Genomic DNA, 21,585 nt, shown 5'->3' with positions numbered 1-21,585 from the left:
GCATTGAATGGTAGTAAATTAAGTATAATAAAAAAGAAAATTTTAATGCAAATAGTCAATAAATCAATGTGAAATTTGATGCTGTTTGTTGCTTGAAAGCTTCTCAATATTGGGTGCCAGACTTGTTGATGCCAAGAGCAAGACATTATCCGGATGGGCATCAGTCAATCTTGTTCTCAAATGGTTCCTGGTGTGCTTCATTTTTGAAAATAAATGCTCACACAGATAAGTGCTGCCAAACAATGATGCCATCACATGTAAATATCTGGATATTTAGCACGGATTTCTTGTTAAAACAGTGACACTGTTTCTGTTTACAAATTTGAACGATCCGATCAGAAAACCTGCGCGTGCACGAAGAGTATCTAATACATATTAATAAGGTAGTCTGCCTTCCTGTCATTCGTATATACCAGTGTTTGGTTTGGAACAAAACGGAACCTGGGTTCAGTGTAACAAGACGCCATGCATGTCCATCAGTGTGGTCACGTGAAACACTCAGAATAAGGAAAAATCGCTGCGGGCCGGATAAGCATAGTATCCCAATACTTGCTCGTGGGCCAGTCAAAATACCTTCGCAGGCTGGATCTGGCCCGCGGGCCAAAGGTTGCCTACCCCTGGTCCAGGGCATGGAAAGTACAAGGAAAATTTTTCCCTTACAAGGGGAGGCAAAGTCGAGACCCAGATTCTGCAACTTCTCAATCAGGATTGTGGGAATGATGGTATTAAATGCTGAGCTATAGTTGATGAACAACATCTTGACATAGGTGTTTGCGTTGTCCAGGTGGTCTAAAGCCGTGTGGAGAGCCATTGAGGTCGTGTCCGCCATTGATCTATTGTGGTGATAGGCAAATTGCAATGGGTCCAGGTCCTTGCTGAGGCGGGAGTTCAGTCTAGTCATGACCAACATCTCAAAGTACTGACGATGTGAGTGCTACCGGGTGATAGTCATTAAGGCAGCCCACATTATTTTTCTTAGGCCCTGGTATAATTATTGCCTTTTTGAAGCAAGTGGGAACTTCTGCCTGTAGCAGTGAGAGGTTGAAAATGTCCTTGAATGCTCCCGCTAGTTGGTTGGCACAGGTTTTCAGAGCCATAACAGGTACTCCATCAGGACCTTCTGCCTTGCGAGGTTTCACTCTCTTTAAACACAGCCTAACACCTCAAGGTTGTATATAGTATACATATTTTGATAATAAATGTACTTTGAACTTTGATGTATCTAGTAATTATGGAACCCGTTTACACCAGTCTTTCAAATGGTACACTCCACAGTACAGAAATTTGCCACAAAACACTTCTCCCATACTGTGGTTAGCAAGGAAGAATGGGAAAGCCAGACAGATGTTGCCACCTTGGAAACAGCTGTAAATGTCTTCCAGTTTTCCAGATCAACTGCATACAAACTGGATGCCACGGGTAGTGTAGCAGTTAGCGTGACCCTATTACAGCTCAGGATGCTGGAGTTCATTGATCGTTTCTGGCATCCTCTGTAATAAAGTTTGCATGTTCTTTATGTGTGTGTGGCTTTCCTCCAGGTGCCCTGATTTCCTCCCACAATCCAAAGACAAAGGTTGGTAGGTTAATTGGTCAATGTACATTGCTCTCTGTTTAGGGTAGGGCTAAATTGAAGGGTTGCTGGGCAGCGCGACTCAGTGGGCCAGAAGGGTCTGTTCCACGCTGTATCTCGAAATAAATAGTTTGGTACTTGTTTGACGGGGAAGGATGCAGGTTGATCTGTTGACTTTAAGGATATGTTGCACTGCTTGGAAAAAGGAAGAAGGGATGGGTTCAAACAGGCACATTGCTGATGGAGTGTTGCCAGCACGTTTGAGACTACAGAAGAGGAACTTGTGCCATATGGTGCATGCTCTTGGCATCTGCAAATCATATCACCATAAACATAGGCAAAAAATATTCTACAGTTTTAATGAGATAGAAAACAATTCAAGGGGATGGACTACAAATATTCTTTGTTCAACAGTATAAAATTAATTCAGTTTTCAAATGCAAAAAATCTAATTCCCAATGATCAAGTTTTTTTTAAAAAGCACTTACGTTATCTAATTGTTTATATCTAAGTGGTTTCACATTGAAAGCTTGACTTTTCCAAGTTGCCTGTTCAACGAAATATTGTGCTTGAACCCAATCACCTGTGAAGGGCTGAAAACCTGCAAAACAGAGCAGCAGTAACTCTGCAGAACACTACATATGAGAGGATTAAAAAGATGGATTGAGAGAGGACGGCACCATCAAAAACACCAACAAATACACATTAGGTAATTTTTATCAGGGTGCACAAAATTATGTAGCAATTTCATTGTCATTAAAAATTAAAATGCCCACAAGCCTGAGGAAAATCGAGTTCTGAATTGTCAAATCTCAAATTAAAAGTCCAGCTGAGGGCGATGGAAACACATTAGAATCAGCTTTTGCTTAGGCAACAGTTGAGGGATGAAGTATGTGAGCTGCTAGTCTGTCTGGCTTAAATCATGTTGTAAACCTCCATTTCAAGCATGAAGAAATGTTTGAAAAGGTGTTACAAATGTATTTCAGCTATCATAAATGTCAGCACACCACTCATTCCATGCATGTTTTTCTAGTAATCAAATGTTTGGCTCTGTATTGAATTAAATCAGACAAACCTTAGCGAATAAGAGAACATTTATTTTCACACCAGCAATGCACTAAATAATGACAATCAATTGCTCACATAGTCATGTTGTGAACTTAAGCTTTTAATACATTTATCACTACACTAAGATATGGAATGGACTCTCAACTGATGCAGGGGGCACAGAGAACCTGGGGCTTTACGTGGCATCTTATCAAAAGAATATGCTGAACTTCTACCTTCACAGAGATCCGTCATGGTAAAATAAATGGTTCCATTAATGTAGCCACTTTCACTGGTACATGAAGATATCTTGCCTATCAGCTTGTGAGCGTTCAGTTGGCCTGAAGGATCTGAAAAGGCTGCACAAGAGTCATTTTCATCCCACTGACTGGTTACTAGTTCCACCTGCAATTAAAAGTATAATAGCTGTAGGAATATTAAATTTTGAGTATTTGAACAACATGAAAGTGACATTAAATTTTAATGACAGACAGCAATTGGTCCAATGGGAAAAAGGAGAAGAAGTAACGTCTGGGGTGAGAGGGGTCTGCCAATCTTTCGGGGAGGAAATCTACCAATTATGACTCGTGACATGGCTGACTCTAAACTACACCAGAAATCTATCCGTTTGTACTAAACTACCGCAAAAATTAAGAATAAAACCAAACAGACTAGGCACCAACAATTACATTGTGTCAAATGGGATATCTTAAATAGATCTTATGGTCCAATATTTGATATTTACAAGTCACTGAGAGCCACGAACAACACCCATATTCCACACAATGTTCATTCTTCATTTTAACTTCATCAAGACAACTGCATTATCAACAACAAAATACAAAATGCCAAAAAACACAAAACGGGGCAGCATCTGTGGTAGCAAAAACAGACAATGATTCAAAAACACAAGAGGTTCTGCAGATGCTGGAAATCCAAAGCAACACACACAAAATGCTGGAGGAACTCAGCAGGTCAGGCAGCGTCCATGGAATTGAACAAACAGTTGTGATTTTTGGGCCAAGATCCTTCTTCAGCATCTCTGAAGAAGGATCTCGGCCTGAAATGTCGACTACTGATTTCCTTTCCTTAGACAATGATTCAGTTTGATGACCTTTTATTACAACTGAGAAAACATAGGAATCAAATCATATTTGAAGAGATCACCTTGTATATGAAATGAAGAGAACAAAATGAATCTCAGTGATGGGTTGAAGAAAATGCTGTTAATGTCCACGAGTCAGGCAGCATCTACAAACAGCTAACAACACATCACAGTCTCCACTCGGTGGAAAAAGCTGGGGGGGTGGGGCTGTCTACTTTGCAAAAGACACAAGGGTGACTCCGAACATCCAAATGCCCATCACTTTAACCCTCCAGCCGTGGCCTTTCTGACCACTGTCTTTAGCTAATTATGTGGGGCATAGATAGGGTAAATGCAAGCAGGCTTTTTCCAGAGGTTGGGTGGGACTACAACGAGAGGTCATGGCTTAAGGGTGAAAGGTGAAAAGTTTAAGGACAACATGAGGGGAAAGTTCTTCACTCAGAGGATCGTGAAAGTGTGGAATGGGCTACCAACACAGGTGTGAAGGTGAACTCAATTTCAAGGTTTAAGAGAAGTTTGGATAGGTACATGGATGATTGGGGTATGGAGGGCTCTGATCCAAGTGCAGGTTGATGGGAGTAGGCAGTTTAAATGATTCAGCATGAACTAGATGGGCTGAAGGGCCTATTTCTGTGCTGTACTTTTCTATGACTCTATGAAAGTGCCAAAAATAAGCTCAAAGAGCAGCAACTCAGCATTTGATGAGATACTTTATATCCCTTAGGACTCAGTAGCAATTTCAACTAACCATCCTTTACATTTTGTATGAGAACTGGTTGGTTCTAATGAAGGGCCATCAGTATGCAATTCCTCTCATGCGCGAATGCACAAGGCCCAGTTCCCCACCGTTTCCAGGGGGTTAGAACAAGAAAGTAACACTAAAGAGAAATGACCAACATGGCAATATTGAGTGGCAAAGCAGGCAGAAGGGACCAAACAGTCTAATCCCACTGCTTCTTATTTTATCCTTCGATTCACTTCATATATAAAACTCAATCCATCTGTCTTAAATATAGGAAGGTGAGGTAACATCTATGGAAATTAATAAGCAGTTCTTCAGTCCTGAAGAAGGGCCTTTTTGCCCAAAACATTGACTGTTAATTCATTTCCATAAATGCTGCCTGACTTGCTGAGTTCCTCCAGCATTGTGTGTGTGTAACTCTGGATGTCCAGCATCTGAAGAATCTCTTATGTATGTCTTGAATATGCTCAGCAACCGAGAGTCCATAGCCCACTGGCTAGAGAATTTCAAAGATTTATTACTCTTAAGGTAAAGAAATTTCTTCCCATCTCAGTTCTGAATGGCTGACCCCTTAATCCATGACTGAAATTGCAATTTCTTGACTTCACAGGCAAAATCATTCATGTCAATAAGAATTTTGAATGTTTCAATAAGATTATTTCTCCTTTCAAACTCATAGTAGCAATGGGACCAGTCTACTAAAGCTTTGAGGTGAGATCCTAATCTTAATCCTACTCCTAATCCCAGGAATCAATCTCCCAAAAATGTGTTACATTCTCTCTGTCATCTTTTCATTGGTGCAGAAATCAAATGTACATAATATTCCTGGTATACTCTCACCAGAGCCCCGGATAGCTGCAGTAAGATATCCTCACGCTTGCAAATAAATCTTCTTGCATTAGGCTAACGTATCATAAAGGTGGTAAACAGAGGAAAAAAAAATTGGCACCAGTGAGTATAGAGAGATAATTTCACTCAACATCTGAAATCCACACCAAGTAATTAAACTAATTATGGGGTTTGCTACATGCAGAACAGCCTCTGTCATAAAAATAATTTAGAAAGCGTTTTTGGTAAACAAATTTGTTTTGACTAAATTGGCTGCCACTGATAGCAACAGAAACAGCTGCAAGGAACCCTGCTAGGGCATGGCATTTCATACTTGCCAGATGTGAAGATCTGTAGTAGTGTAGTACCTTCCATTGAAAGGTACTAATTCTACATGTAGAAAAGATCTCACTGTACTCATGCTAGTTTTACCCTGGACCTACAGATCTTAATAGCCCTTTAATTGACCCACTGTTCCCTCAATTCTGCAAGTGTTTTGGTACAAGTTTTTATCTATTACCCACTTGTATAGACTAAATAATTTTTATTGGTATTTGCAGAAATATAGTCCCTATTCTCACAAGTCTACAGATCCCAATGCAATCTTCTATTTGGGAGGCAAGAGATCACAACCCATTACAGGTTGACTACAGAGTATGGGTGATGTCATGTTACACTGCTGTTCAGGGACAGAGGTGAAGGAATGATGACAGTGGTCTCAAAGGCACATTGTTTGCTTTAGTCCAGTTTATTAACCACCATACATTTGACAGGGTGTCCAGGGAGGGGCAGCACCTCTGGTGAAGGGGCTTGTCGTGTCCAGTCCGGGCCAGCTCACTCACCTTTGATCCCCACCGGACACTCAGCTCTCAGCTGTGGCTCACACAGCTGTTTGCATGTGACAGCGGCCACACCCCAGTGCACCCCTTCAACAGGTGGGCTAAACCAGGTGAGGGTAGCTGGTGGCCTCATACCCTGGTGATATAAGGACATACCTGTCCCCGTATGTGAAGCCAGCTCCGGCGGACTGGGCAGGTGAGATCCAATGGCTAGGGAGGAGGTACTGCAATGCTCCATGGAGAGTGAAGGGCATGACAAGGCTCAGAAGATGTCATGGTCATCCACTGCAACCAAGGAAGACCCAGTCTGTTCTGCTTCTCAGTACCACTGGAACTGGACTTCTAAGATCTAGAGAATGGAATTGCCCTAGTACAATGGCTTTTCCACTTTAAAATCTCTCCTGCACAGGTCTCCTGTCATTGTTAGACACCATGGACAACCACCACCATACAGGAGCAGCAAATGAGCACGAAGCCAACAGCAACAACCAAGGTGCTATATCTTAAGTAGACAAAATTTGCCTTTTTATTCTTAGAGATACAGAATGGATTTTCAGATAGAGGTATTTTCAGAATTTCAGCATTTCTGTTATCTCTGATTTCCAGCATGGTGGTCATTCCATACGAAAGTATATTTTGGGAAATTCTAAGCAACACACCCAATAGTAGTGACCAAGCTGAGATGTTTACCTCCACTCTGCATTATATCTACAATCCAAGAATTAACTGCAGTGAGAAGCAGAATAAACAATGTTAGAATTTTTAACTTATGCATTTTTAAACACAGAATTCTGTATAGTCTGAATGGAAATAAGTGATCTAGATCACTTCCTACCTTGACTGCTTTCCAACCTCCAGATGCTGTATTCCTTTGGGCCAGTATGTTCACCTTCTGACCAACACGCAGAGGAGCACCTCCCAGCACATCGTCAAATGTGAAATAGATAGAGTCATCAACTAAACCAGATTTACCACAAAACCTGGTCACAATACCTCCAAGCACATTTTTGTATTCTGTACAATCTGAAAAACAATGTTTCAGAAGTTACTTACATTTTCTCAACAACACCTAAGATAACACTAATTTTTTGAAAACGAAATCAAAAAAAATTGTAGAAGAAAAATCCAGTGTTCCTGACCTCACTTCATATTTCCCAATCTGATCTAGGAGTGCACGCCAAAATCAAAAAGGTTTAAGATGGCCGAGATACACCCCCGTTCAATGACTCACCCACAGCCTGCCATTGAAGGTCCCATAGCCATGAAAGCAAAGGTAACACCATGATAATAATAACTCATTAAACAAAAGCAGCCCCTTCAAGCGTGGAACCTGCACTTTTTAAAACAGGCATACGATTCTATAAAGATTGTAGCTACAGGAGGTCGAAAGAAATGTGTCAGTACTCAGATAAGCTACTCCACGCACCTCAAAAGCCATTGAAAAATAAATAACTGGTGTATATGTCACCCAAATTCTGACATGCATAATATTTCATTATATAACAATTTCAAAATACTTGTCTAAACTGTGCAGCTGATCTAAAGAACATTAAACATTAAAAAGGAAGGTTGCTACCAACGGCTGTCTTTTGGATCAGGACTACAGAGCGTCGTGGGAACTGAATTCTGAAGGAAGGCAGTTTTTAAAAAAAACTTCTTCGAGTGCAAGAAGGACGAGACTGTGCAAGCATGTGATGTCAACAGGACAGCGTGGAGAGTTTAAAAAGGAGACCACCCTATACAGCGGGCAGCTGTCAGAGCAGGCAGCGGAGTGAGTGGTAGCAGAGTAGGGCTTTGGCTTCAACGGGCTTCGGCGGTAAACGGGAAGAGGCGAGAGCAAAGTACCAACTCTTTTTCTCTCCCCCCCACCCCTTCGCGAATCGGCCCGGACAGACAGGAACAGCAGGGCTCTCACAGCTAACAGTAGGAGCTAACAGTTTAAAAAGTTTGTCTGTTTGGTGAGGTAAGTGGGTGAGTAGACTTACTTTTCCTGTTTCATTCCTGTAGAATTAGATAGCATGCCTGCAGGGTTAGTGCTTTGTTCAGGGTGTCAGATGTGGGAATCCTGGGAGTCCTCCAGCCTCCCTGATGGCCACATCTGTGCCAGGTGCACCAAGATGCAACTCCTCAGAGACCACGTTAGGGATCTGGAGCTGCAGCTTGATGACCTACTGCTTATCAGGGAAAGTGAAGAGGAGATAGACAGGAGCTACAGGGAGGTAGTCATCCCTAGGCTACAGGGGTCAGAAAACTGGGTCACTATCAAGAGAGGGAAGGGAAATGCCCAGATAGTGGAGAGCACACCTGTGGCTGTCCCCCCCAGCAACAAATATCTTGTTCTGGATACTGTTGAGGGGGATGACCTGACAGGGGACGCCCACGGTGACCGGGTCTCTGGCACTGAGCCTGGCGCTGTTGTGCAGGACAGAAGGAGTGAGAAGAGGAATGTGGTAGTCGTAGGGGATTCCATAGTCAGGGGAATGGACAGGAGATTCTGTGAGCCTGACAGAGATACCCACATGGTGTGTTGCCTCCCAGATGCCAGGGTACGGGATGGCTCGGATCGGGTCCTGAATATTCTGAAGGGAGAGGGTGAGCAGCCAGTTGTCTTGGTACATGTGGGTACCAATGACATAGATAGGACAAAGGAGCAAGTCCTGAAGAGAGATTTCCAGGAGTTAGGAAGGAAGCTGAGAAGCAGGACCTCCAGGGTAGTAATCTCTGGATTGCTACCTGTGCCACATGCTAGCGAGGGCAAGAATAGTAGGATCAGGCAGATGAATGCCTGGCTGAGAGACTGGTGCAGGGGGCAGGGCTTCAGATTCTTGGATAATTGGGATCTCTTCTGGGGGAAGTATGACCTGTTCAAAAAGGACAGGTTACACCTGAACCCGAAGGGGACCAATATCCTGGCTGGAAAGTTTAATAGAGCTGTTAGGGAGGGTTTAAACTGATTTGGCAGGGGGATGGGAACCAGAATGATAGAGCAGAGGAACGGGAAAACAGAAATAAATCTAAGATAGTGAGCAGTAAAGATGTCAGGAAAGACAGGCAGGTGATGGGGCAAATTTGAAGCCATTGGGATGAGCAAAAAGTACCAATTACTGGTCTTAAGGTGTTATACTTAAATGCACGCAGCATAAGGAATAAGGTGGAAGATCTTGTCGTACAGCTACAGATTGGCAGGTATGATATTGTGGCCATCACTGAGACCTGGCTAAAGGATGCATGTCTCTGGAAGCTGAACGTCCAAGGATACACGGTGTATCAGAAGGATAGGAAGGTAGGCAGAGGGGGAGGCGTGGCTTTATTGGTAAGAAATGATATTAAATTATTAGAAAGAGGTGATACAGGATCGGAAGGTGCAGAATCTTTATGGGTTGAGCTAAGAAACTGCAGGGGTAAAAGGACCCTGATGGCAGTTATTTATAGACCTCCAAACAGCTGCAGGGATGTGGACTACAAATTACAACAGGAAATAGAAAAGGCTTGTCGGAAGGGCAGTGTTATGATAATTGTGGGGGATTTTAACATGCGAGTGGATTGGAAAAATCAGGTCGGCACTGGATCTCAAGAAAGAGAATTTGTAGAATGTCTGCGAGATGGCTTTTTGGAACAGCTTGTTGTTGAGACCACTAGGGGATCGGCTGTACTGGATTGGGTATTGTGTAATGAATGGAGGTGATTAGAGAGATTGAGGTGAAGGAACCCTTAGGAGGCAGTGATCATAACATGATTGAGTTCACTGTGAAATTTGAAAAAGAGAAGCCAAAATCCGATGTACCAGTATTTCAGTGGAGTAAAGGAAATTACAGTGGCATGAGAGAGGAACTGGCCAAAGTTGACTGGAAAGGGACACTGGCGGGAAAGACGGCAGAGCAGCAGTGGCTGGAGTTTATGCAAGAAGTGAGGAAGGTGCAAGACAGGTATATTCCGAAAAAGAAGAAATTTTCGAAACGAAAAAGGATGCAACCATGGTTGACAAGAGAAGTCAAAGTCAAAGTTAAAGCAAAGGAGAGGGCATACAAGGAAGCAAAAATTAGTGGGAAGACAGAGGATTGGGAAGTTTTTAAAAGCTTGCAAAAGGAAACTAAGAAGGTCATTAAGAGGGAAAAGATGAACTATGAAAGGAAGCTAGCAAATAATATCAAAGAGGATACTAAAAGCTTTTTCAAGTATATAAAGAGTAAAAGACAGGTGAGATATAGATATAGGACCGATAGAAAATGATGCTGGAGAAATTGTAATGGGAGATAAGGAGATGGCAGAGGAACTGAACAAGTATTTTCCATCAGTCTTCACTGAGGAAGACATCAGCAGTATACCGGACACTCAAGGGTGGCGGGGAAGAGAACTGTGCGCAGTCACAATTACGACAGAGAAAGTACTCAGGAAGCTGAATAGTCTAAAGGTAGATAATTCTCCAGGACCAGATGGAATGCACCCGCGTGTTCTGAAAGAAGTAGCTGTGGAGATTGCGGAGGCATTAGCAATGATCTTTCAAAAGTCGATAGATTCTGGCATGGTTCTGGAGGACTGGAAGATTGCAAATGTCACTCCGCTATTTAAGAAGGGGGCAAGGAAGCAAAAAGGAAATTATAGACCTGTTAGCTTGACATCAGTGGTTGGGAAGTTGTTAGAGTCGATTGTCAAGGATGAGATTACGGAGTACCTGGAGGCATATGACAAGATAGGCAGAACTCAGCATGGATTCCTTAAAGGAAAATCCTGCCTGACAAACCTATTACAATTTTTTGAGGAAATTACAAGTAGGCTAGACAAGGGAGATGCAGTGGATGTTGTATATTTGGATTTTCAGAAGGCCTTTGACAAGCTGCCACACATGAGGCTACTTAACAAGATAAGAGCCCATGGAATTACGGGAAAGTTACATACGTGGATAGAGCGTTGGCTGATTGGCAGGAAACAGAGAGTGGGAATAAAGGGATCCTATTCTGGTTGGCTGCCGGTTACCAGTGGTGTTCCACAGGGGTCTGTGTTGGGGCCATTTCTTTTTACATTGCACATCAACGATGTGGATTATGGAATAGGTGGCTTTGTGGCTAAGTTTGCTGAGGAAACGGAGAGTCTGCAGAGAGACTTGGATAGATTGGAAGGATAGGCAAAGGAGTACAATGTTGGAAAGTGTATGGTTATGCACTTTGGCAGAAGTAATAAACGGGCAGGCTATTATTTAAATGGAGAAAGAATTCAAAGTTCTGAGATGCAACGGGACTTGGGAGTCCTTGTACAGGATACCCTTAAGGTTAACATCCAGGTTGAGTTGGTGGTGAAGGCGGCGAATGCAATGTTCGCATTCATTCCTAGAGGAATAGAGTATAGGAGCAGGGATGTGATGTTGAAGCTCTATAAGGCACTGGTGAGACCTCACTTGGAGTACTGTGGGCAGTTTTGGTCTCCTTATTTAAGAAAGGATGTGCTGACGTTGGAGGTGGCACAGAGAAGATTCACTAGAATGATTCCGGGAATGAGAGGGTAAACATATGAGGAAAGTTTGTCCGCTCTTGGATTGTATTCCTTGGATTTTAGAAGAATGAGGGGAGACCTCATAGAAACATTTTGAATGTTGAAAGGCATGGACAGAGTGGATGTGGCAAAGTTGGTTCCCATGATGGGGGGGTCTAGTACGAGAGGGCATGACTTAAGGATTGAAGGGTGCCCATTCAGAACAGAAATGCAAAGAAATTTTTTTAGTCAGAGGGTGGTGAATCTATGGAATCTGTTCCCACGGGCAGCAGTGGAGGCCAAGTCATTGGGTGTATTTAAGGCAGAGATTGATAGGTATCTGAGTAGCCAGGGCATCAAAGGTTGTGGTGAGAAGGCGGGGGGTGGGACTAAATGGGAGAATGGATCAGCTCATGATAAAATGGCGGAGCAAACTCGATGGGCCAAATGGCCGACCTCTGATCCTTTGTCATGGTCTTATGACAATTCTCATTATATTAAGAATACAATATAATTTTTAATATAATGGGAATATATTAACATATATTAATATAATAAGGGTACTGAAACACAGGGACTAATTGAAAGAATGGCAAATAACAATTGGCAGATTCAGAGATATATTGAGAGCTGGAAACTAGTGTCAGAAACATTCAACATAGAACAGTACAGCTAAGGAACAGGCCCTTTGGCCCACAATGTTGTGCCAAACCAGCTAAAAAGTAAATTTAAAAAAATCCCTAAAACGAATCCCTCCTATCTACATCATGTCCATATCCTCCATCTCTTAAAAGCCTCTAATGTATTTGCCTCTACCACCATACCAGGCTGCACATTCCAGGCATTCACCATTCTTGAGTAAAAAAAAAATCACCCTTCACATCCCCTTTGAACCTACCCCCCTCACCTTCCTCACCTTCAATGCATACCTCTGGTACGAGACATTTCTATCCTGGGAAACAGATACTCTCTGTCTATGCCTCTCATAATCTTATAAACCTCTATCAGATCTTCCATCAGACTCTGAGACTCCACAGAAAGCAACCCAAGTTCGTCCAGCCTCTCAAGATAACACATGCCCTCTAAACCAGGTAGCATCCTGGCAAACCTCTTCTGCACCCTCTTCACCACTTGAAAAGCTAAAAATCAGACTTCTAGCAGTTGTTTATAACCTGAAATGCTAACCTCATTTCTCTTTCCATACATGCTACATGACTTACTGGGTCTTTCAAGGATTTTCTGCTTTCATTTCATAAAAACATCGGATATGTTAGAAATTCAAAAGAAGTTCAAATTGTTAAATATTTCTTAAAATATGTCAAATCCTATAATATTTGTAAAAAGGTAACTGATGAAGAATACAATGAATTTTCAACATTTTAGCCAAATTCAGTATAAGACATAAAATTTCCCCTCTCATCCTTGCACCAATGTTATTATCGGCATTTAAAAATATATATATTAAGAGTTCACAATTTTTTCCAAGCCCATAAGTCATTATCCATTTTGCATACTGTACATAACCCATACAGCATAAAATTGAGGAAAGCCCATGAGCAGCACTAAAAAGGAATGCACTTCCAGTTTGGTACTAATATTAATATGACCATCAATGCAGGAGGAGCATTGAACAGTAAGAAAGATCATCTTCAGGCAACTAGATTTCAGTAATAGTGACATCCTCCTACACATATTTGAACTCATTCTTTAAAAATACACGACAAATTGCTCCTTTAATTGAGTAAAATCCACTACCTGATGCCTTATATTCATCCTCTTCCAAGTCATCATCAGATTTCCTCAACAGGAAAGTGGCAGCTTTCATCAGAAGAGACAGCATTGCAGCATTTCCTTCCTAAATTTGGTAGAAAGTATTAATACTGAGGGAAAAAATGCAGCTTGCCTAGATGAGCATGCATAGGAAAATAAGTTCTACTTACACAGGTAACTTGACCTATCTGTACAAGGATGATGCTTTGACTAATATTAATTCTGCAGATGCTGGAAATCTAGAGCAACACACATAAAATGCTGGAGGAACTCAGCAGGTCAGACAGCATCTATGAAAATGAATAAACAGTTTATGTTTTGTGCTGAGACCTTTCTCCAGGGTCCTGACGAAGGGTCTTGGCTGAACCTGTTAAGTTCATCCAGCATTTTGTGTATTTGTTCGATTAACAGTGCACGTCCTTAGCACTTTAATCATCATTATTATGTGCCGTGTTGTTTGACATGGACGATCATGGTCTTGACCACGATTGTTCTTGGCAAATTTTTCTTTAGAAGTCATTTGCATCGCCTTCTTCAGGGCAGTGCCTTTACAAGACTGGTGACCTCACTCATTATCAATACTATTCAGAGATTGTCTGCCTGGTGTCAGTTGTCTCGTAACCAACATTTGTGATATGCACCAGCTGCTCATACGACCATCCACCACCTGCTTGCGTGGCTTCACAGGGTGGAGATATGTTTTTACCAAAGCAGGGGTACAATAGCCTGCAGGTCACCCTTGGGCAAGGTGTAGCACCTGCTTGGCCCCTCCTATCAGGGTTGCATGAAGCCACTTCTTCTTCATCTTGTTTTATAAACAAATTTGAGATTTACAACAGCAATGTTAAACACATTAAGAATTCAAAGACAAAAACATGCTGGACAGGAAGTATCGACTTTTATTTTATGAATGAACATCAAAAAAGTTGACAGTTACGCAAAACAATCTGCAATATGGAAGTTAAAGGTGAAAGAATTTGGAGGATTCTTTCTAAGTCAGCACTATGCCATACCTAAAGATATTAAGGCATTTCCCTAAAACATCATTAATAAGATAGGCTTCAAAAGCAACTTAATAGGGATGAGGATTGGAAAAGGGTTTATGTACACCAGGGGTTCCCAACCTTTTTTATGCCATGAACCAATCTGTGGACCTAGGTTGGGAACCCTGATGCACACCAAGCTGTCCAAACGCTAAAATACAACTATCAATAAGTGAAATAGAGGAATGCAGAATTCCAGTAACAAGGTTGTAATATCAGAGAAGGTTTTAATTTAATGAAAATTACAAAGTTAAAATTGGATGCAACCTCATTGCTCCTCGGTGAGTACAGAATAAATACATTTGTGGGCCCGGTCTACCGGGAGTTTGGTTAGTGGCAAGCTGAAACATTGGCCCAGAACAACTGTAAAGGCAAGTTAAGTGAACAAACAGTGCTTAAAATACATTTGGCCTGATTCAGGGCAGAAACTGGCCTGATTCAGGGCAGAAACTAGCCAGAAAAATAGTGAAATGGCATCCAAACCACCCCTCAACCATCAAGGTAACCAAGTTAACCAAAAGGGATAACTTCATACACCCCATCATTGAACTGTTCCCATAACCAATGGACTCACTTTCAAGAACTCCATCTCACGTTCTCAATATTTATTGCTTATTTTTAAAAATATTATTCCCTCTTGTTGTATTTACACAGTGTTGTCTTTTGCACACTGGTTAAATGCCCTTTCATTGATTCTGTTATGGTTATTATTCCACATATTTATTGAGTACCCACAAGAAAATGAATTTTAGGGTTGTATATGATGACATATATGCACTCTGACAATATTTACTTGGAACATGCGCTTTTGCTTTATGTTAGTAGAGAAAAAACTGAAAAGTTGGATTTAATGCTCAGACATCTTCAGCTTGGAGAAAAAGTCAGTCAACTTCATTGTCACATGCACAAGTACATGCAATGAAAAATTTACTTGCAGCAGCAGCAGACATGTAGCATCATATAAAAAGTATTCATAAACTATACACAACTTTTTTTTACAAGATGGTCCACAATTAGGAGGAAAAAAAGCCCAAGTACTCTTCTCATTTCCTGCATGCGTTAATCCATTACTTACAACGCATAATTTTATGAGTTCATCATCATCATCATCATGTGCCACATCTATGATGTAGGTGATTATGGTCCTTGACAAATTCTACAGATGTGGTTTGTCATTGCCTTCTTCTGGGCAGTGTCTATACAAGATGGGTGACCCCAGCCATTATCAATACTCTTCAGAGATTGTCTGCCTGGCATCGGTGATTGCATAACCAGGATTTGAGATTAGCTACTCATACCACCATCCACCGCCTGCTCATATGGCTTCACGTGACCTTGATTTTGGAGTGGGGTGGGGGTCTAAAAAGGTGCTACACCTTGCCCAAGGGTGCCTTCAGGCTAGTGGAAGGAAGGAATGCATTACACCTCCTTTGGTAGAGGCACATTTCTAAGTTACTTTTTGCAAACATGCACTAGGTCTGCAAGACAAGACTTTGAAATGAAAAGGCGTAATGTATTGCAAAGTGGTCATAGTGTTGGTAAGCTGTAGTGATTGGAGGATTGCTAGTTGCCGCAAGAATTGCATGATTGAAGGGAGGTAACTGTCCTTAAACCAGCACCTTATTCCCACACCCTATGAATTTAGTTATTATTTCAATAGAAGTATTCATCAATACCACTTCAAATAACTTGGTTTCTAAGATTACAGCTTATTATTCATAGGTTTTTACCAAAGCAAACAGTCCAGATCCATACTATATTCAGTAATTAAGATAATACTCTTTCATGTGGCAGCGTTGCTGAAATATTAGAACGATATTAACGTTTGCATTAAGCACTCTTCTCAGTTCCTGGAAATGTTAATCCATTATTGATAATAAATAATTTTATAGGAGTTACCTTTTGCAAACGTGCACCAGGCCTGCAAGACAAAAGCCTTTAAATGAAGAGAAGAAATGGTGAGACGTCGGCTGGGTATGCACCCTACCGTGAATATCGAGGGAGAGCGTGCTTTAGTGCTAATTGTGAATAGGTTCAAGGTGACCATCAACTATGGCCATTTCTCCACACGACGACTGAAGAGCAATGAAGAGCAAGCACACCACCAACTCTCTCCTCCATGGACGGTCCTATACCCGGCTGTAAACGGTGGAGGGTTTGGCATGGGGCAAGCAACCCCATCCCGTAAAAACAAATCCAGAACAACAGAAACTCTTAACAAAAGCTCCGAAGATCTCATCCCCGGGAGAGGGAGACGGTTAACTCCCCCATGGACGGTCCTCAACCCGGCCACGGAAAGGAGGAGGGTTGGGCATGAAGCAAGCAACCCCATCCCGAAAAAACAAACGCCAAGAGAAGCTCCATCCCCGGGAGAGGGAGAATGTTCGCCTAAGAGATGTATGGTGAAAGCTAAAGCCATAGGGCAGATCAACCTTCGGCCCAGGAGTGAGGACCCTGGCGAGCTGCCGTTGGCGGCGGGCTTAAGAGGCAGCAGCACGCCGCCAGAACCACCCTTATACCCGAAAACGAGCCCGGGCCCTCCGATAACTCACCTGCCTCACGCAAGGCCCAACAGCCCGGGTAGAAATGAAGCGCCGGCGGACTGACGCGCTACAAGTGTCGGGAACGGGAGCGGCCACGTGTCGAGCGCCAGGTGGATCTTCCCTCTCCGGCCATTGACATGCGCGCAGTTTTATTCCAAATATACAGCACTGAGCAAACGCCTCTATATATATATATATATATATATATAGATGCATTTGACTCTTGCACAGCACTGTTGTAATTTAATGTATTGTACTGTATTTCTACCACAAAAAAAAACAATTTTAATGATATACGTGAGTGATGATAAACCTGATTCTGATATAGGTCTTATTGTGGACTGAGAGTGGGAAGGGGAAATCATAGTTGGGAGAAGAGGGAGCGGGAAGCACCGGAGACATTCTGTAATGATGATTAAACCCATGGTTTGGAATCAAATGACCTTGCCCTGAGACAGGCTGGGCGTGTCTGTACCCACGCCACCCCCTGCCCCAGCACTCCTTCTCTGCCACCTGTCCCACACAACTCCCCCTGCGCTCCACCTTCGCCATTCCAAACGCCGTTTGCTCCCGCCAGATTTACAAACTCGCTCTCCGCTCCACGTTGACAAATACAGTACTGTGCAAACGTCCTAGGCACTCCAGCTGTATATGTTTCTAAGACTTCTGCACAGTACTGTAAAAAAAAAGCCGATAAAAGCTTCCATTCACTTCGATCGGAGGTGGGCTTTAAGTATCGCTTGCATAGTGAGATGACTGGAAAAAAAACATTGTTAAAACCCCATTTGATTCACGATGCTCTTTAAAGAAATACGTCTATTTTAAGTGAAAGTTAAGCACCTTCTGAAAATGGCTGGCCAACTGCTCGGTTGTATAAAGTTAACCCGTTCGGGCCAAATAGAATGTAGACCTTCAGATAGACTCGTCACCACCTGAGATATGAATGCAGAAAGCCATTTACCTCTTCCAAGTGCATTTTTACAGAGATTTCTTGAACAATGTTCAATCATTACAGCAATGTCTTAAGGTCATTTATCAGTCTGTTATGGCTTTTGATTCCTCCATTAGAAGAACACACACCTACTGTAGCTCAGCTGGTCTACAGGTACTACTGAAACCTGCGGCTTTGGACCCCACTCCCGGCTACCTTGCTGGCAAATGTACAGTTTCTGGAAAATAAAATTGGAGACCTCAGAGCAAGATTGCTAGATGAGGGACATCAGGAACTGCTGAGTACTTTGCTTCACAAAAGCATGGCTGTCCTTCACTATTTCGGATGCTGACAGGATAGCTCTGTCTGTTAAAAACAGAAGAGGGGGAATATCCTTTATGATTAACTCATCACGGTGCACAGATGTGGCAGTTCTGTCAGTCTTTCTCACTCGACCTAGAACATTTTAGCAGTCATACATTGTGGTTTTTATCTTCCGAGGGAGTTTCCTGCAATTACCCTAGTAGTGGTGTACATTCCACCTCGGGACAACATCAGACAAGCAGTGGAGTAGCTGAGCACCGTAATCAGTGGGCGCAAAACAGCGTACCCTGATTCCTTCCTTACATTGCAGGGAGTTTCAACCAGGCCAGTGTAAAGAAGTCTCTGAGCAACTATGACCAACATATCTCCTGTGGAGACAGAGGAGCCAACACACCAGACTACTGTTATGCCACCATCAAGAACGCTTTCTGTGCCGTTCCACACCCATGTTCACCCATGTTCTAATCACCTTGTTGTACATATTTTCCCAGCATATAGGCAGAGACGAAAGACCGCAGCACCAGTGGTGAGGACCAAGAAGGAATGGTCAAGAAAGACAGAGGAGGATTTACTACTTTAAGTTGGTGGATTGGGCAATATTTAGGGATTCATTTTCAAATTTGAATGAATATGCCACAGTTGTCACCAACTTCATCAAGACCTGTGCGGAGGAGTGTGAGTCTTCAAGAACATACCGGACATACCCAAACCAAAAGCCAGGGATGAACCAAGAGATTTGTAATCTGCTGAGGGCAAGATCTGTGGCATCCAACACCGGCGATCCAGAACTATACAAGTAGTCCAGGTACAACCTACGGAAGGCTATTTTAAGAGCAAAACTAGAATAATTCAGATTGAGGTTGGAGTCGTAATTGGGTGTATGTCAGCTCTGGGAGGGTTTACAGGGCAAAGCAAAATCTAACATCATGATTGGCTGTGATGCTTTACTCCCAGATGAGTTCAACACCTTTTAGGCACAATATACACACAATAGTTAGATTAAATAAGTAGCACAAAAATAAAAAATAAAAAAGGAAAATAGTGAGGTAGTGTTCTTGGGTTCAATGTCCATTCAGAAATCGAATGGCAGAGGTGATGAAGCTGTCCCCCAATTGTTGAGTGTGTGCCTTCAGCCTTCTGTATTTCCTTCCTGATGGTAGAAATGAGAACAAGGCATGTCCAAGGCGATGGGTTTCCTTAATGAACCCATAAACACTATCTCACTGCTCCTTTTTCTCTTTTTGCACGACTTATTTAATTTAACATTTCAAATATCTATATAATTCTTATTACAAGTTTTTATTATGTATTACAATGTACTGCTGCTGCATAACGATAAATTTCATGACATATGCCAGTGATATTAAACCTGCCCCTGATTCTGAACAACAAATTTCATGAAGTACTGTTTGCTATGGATAGAAAACCTGATTCTGATTCTTTGCTCACTGAACTTCAACATTTTCTTTTCTGTGTAATTGCTCAATATCCTTTGGAGAAGCTGTAACAGGAAATGGTTAGGAGGTATTCAAGGATTCAAAATACATTTATTATCGAAATATGCATAAATTATACAACATTGAGATTTGTCTGCATATAGGCAACCAGAAAGCAAGAAACCCGAAAGAACCTAATTAAAGAAAAGACCAACACCTGAAAAGAGAAAAAAACACAAATCATGCAAACAATAAGTCAGGAGGTATTCAGGAGTAACGGTGATGGGAAATGGTCAGGAGGTATTCGGGAGCAATGGCCCCTGGAGAAAAGGTCAGAAGGTATTCGGGAGTAATGGACCCTGGGGAAATGGTCAGGAGGAATGATGTGTTCTATTTCTGATCGCTCCTTTTTATTGTTGCTGTTTTTGGGGGATTTTTGAATTGGGCGACATGTAGATAATGAACACTAAACTGAACTAAAATATGCTTTTGATTTCGTGTTTTGTATTCTGAGTTTTTGCTCTTTTTGTTTCTTGCCATTTGCTCTATTTGTTATGTTACTTGTGTGTTGATTGTGAGAGGAGGGTTTGATGTTTTCGTTTAAACTGGTTCCAGGGTTCTTCTTTGTTGCTGTCTACAGGGAACACGAATCGCGGAGTTGTAAAGTGCATACATAACTACTTTGATAATTGTGTACTTTGAACATTTCATGATTCTTTGTAGGGCACTAAAGTGTATGTGCTTTTAAATTACCCGTTTCAAAAAGGTTCTTATTTTACAAGTCCTGAATCACCAGTTGTCAAACAACTATGCAAAGCAAAAGAACAACGTACTTTTGTATAAGACCTTATGGTTTTAGGAGGAACCAGTTTAATATTATGAAGGAGATTCAGAATATCATTGCATAGTATAATATGTTAAATGACACATTTATTTTCATACCTTTATTAAGGTAACATAGGATAACATTAATATTTTATTATATTTTGCTTTTACTTTAGAAAATCATTTCACCATGATGTGAATGGGTCCAATCAACCATAGAACAAAATTGTGATGTTTCATCTCTCAGCATTATCTCCTTGTTCTCACTGCCCTCTGTCACAAGAAACTCCGCCGCCCCCCCCATTCCCCAACATGTCCCTGCATTAAAAATAGCAGGAGCACTGGGAGAGAATACTTTTTGAAATGTGAAAAGCTTTGCAAATAACTTTGTGGCAATTCAGCTCCTTATGAGTCAAAAATTTAACATTGAACAAAATGAAGAGTCTTGTTAATGACATGTTAATATTGTGTTCATAACATTTCAGTACTCTGAATTTGAAACATTCTAGTGGCAGTAATATATATTTTTTTCTGAATTGTTGAGTGTGTGCCTTCAGGCTTCTGAACCTCCTTCCTGATGGAAGCAATGAGATCAAGCTATGACCTGGGTGATGGGGGATCCTTTATGATAGATGCCGCCTTTCTAAGACATTGCTCCTTGAAGATGTCCTAGATACTACAGAGGCTAGTACCCATGATGGAGATGACTGAGTTTACAATTATAAGACAGTAAGACCATAAGACATTGGAGCAGAATTTAGCCATTTGACCTATCGAATCTGCTCCACCATTCAATCATGGATGATGCTTTTTTCCCCTCCTCAGTCCCACTCCCCGGCCTTCTCCCTGTAACCTTTGATGCCGTAGCCAATCAAGAACCTATCAATCTCTGCCCTAAATGCACCCAACGACCTGACTTCCACAGCTGCCTGTGATAACAAATTCCACAAATTCACCAGCCTCTGGCAGAAGAAATTTCTCCCACCTCTGTTTAAAATGGACACTCCTCTATCCTGAGGCTGTGCCTTCTTGTCCTAGACTCCCCCACCATGGGAAACATTTTTTCCACATTTACTCTGTCTAGCTCTTTCAATATTCGAAAGGTTTCAATGAGAT

General features: G+C 41.9%; 1 protein-coding gene across 2 annotated transcripts in view; it reads right to left on the bottom strand.

Moving 5' to 3' along the window:
• The window catches only part of mov10l1 (Mov10 like RNA helicase 1), a 65,907-nt gene extending 48,839 nt beyond the window's left edge, over window positions 1-17,068 (bottom strand). Inside the window, exons 1-6 of one of the 2 annotated variants that reach the window (XM_063072151.1) lie at window positions 16,963-16,998; window positions 16,310-16,346; window positions 13,353-13,452; window positions 6,967-7,154; window positions 2,854-3,022; window positions 2,059-2,171 (exon numbers count right to left, since the gene is read on the bottom strand). In XM_063072151.1, coding sequence (XP_062928221.1) covers window positions 2,059-2,171; window positions 2,854-3,022; window positions 6,967-7,154; window positions 13,353-13,437 — 555 coding nt within the window. In that variant the 5' untranslated portion in view covers window positions 13,438-13,452; window positions 16,310-16,346; window positions 16,963-16,998. Of the gene's footprint in view, window positions 1-2,058; window positions 2,172-2,853; window positions 3,023-6,966; window positions 7,155-13,352; window positions 13,453-16,309; window positions 16,347-16,962 lie in introns of both variants that reach the window. The other variant, XM_063072150.1, reaches the window with a different exon arrangement.
• Between the last annotated feature and the right edge of the window lie 4,517 nt (window positions 17,069-21,585).

The sequence above is a fragment of the Mobula hypostoma genome, chromosome 20, assembly GCF_963921235.1.
Source record: "Mobula hypostoma chromosome 20, sMobHyp1.1, whole genome shotgun sequence".
Classification (NCBI taxonomy): domain Eukaryota; kingdom Metazoa; phylum Chordata; class Chondrichthyes; order Myliobatiformes; family Myliobatidae; genus Mobula; species Mobula hypostoma.
This window is presented reverse-complemented; position numbering and strand designations above follow the sequence as displayed.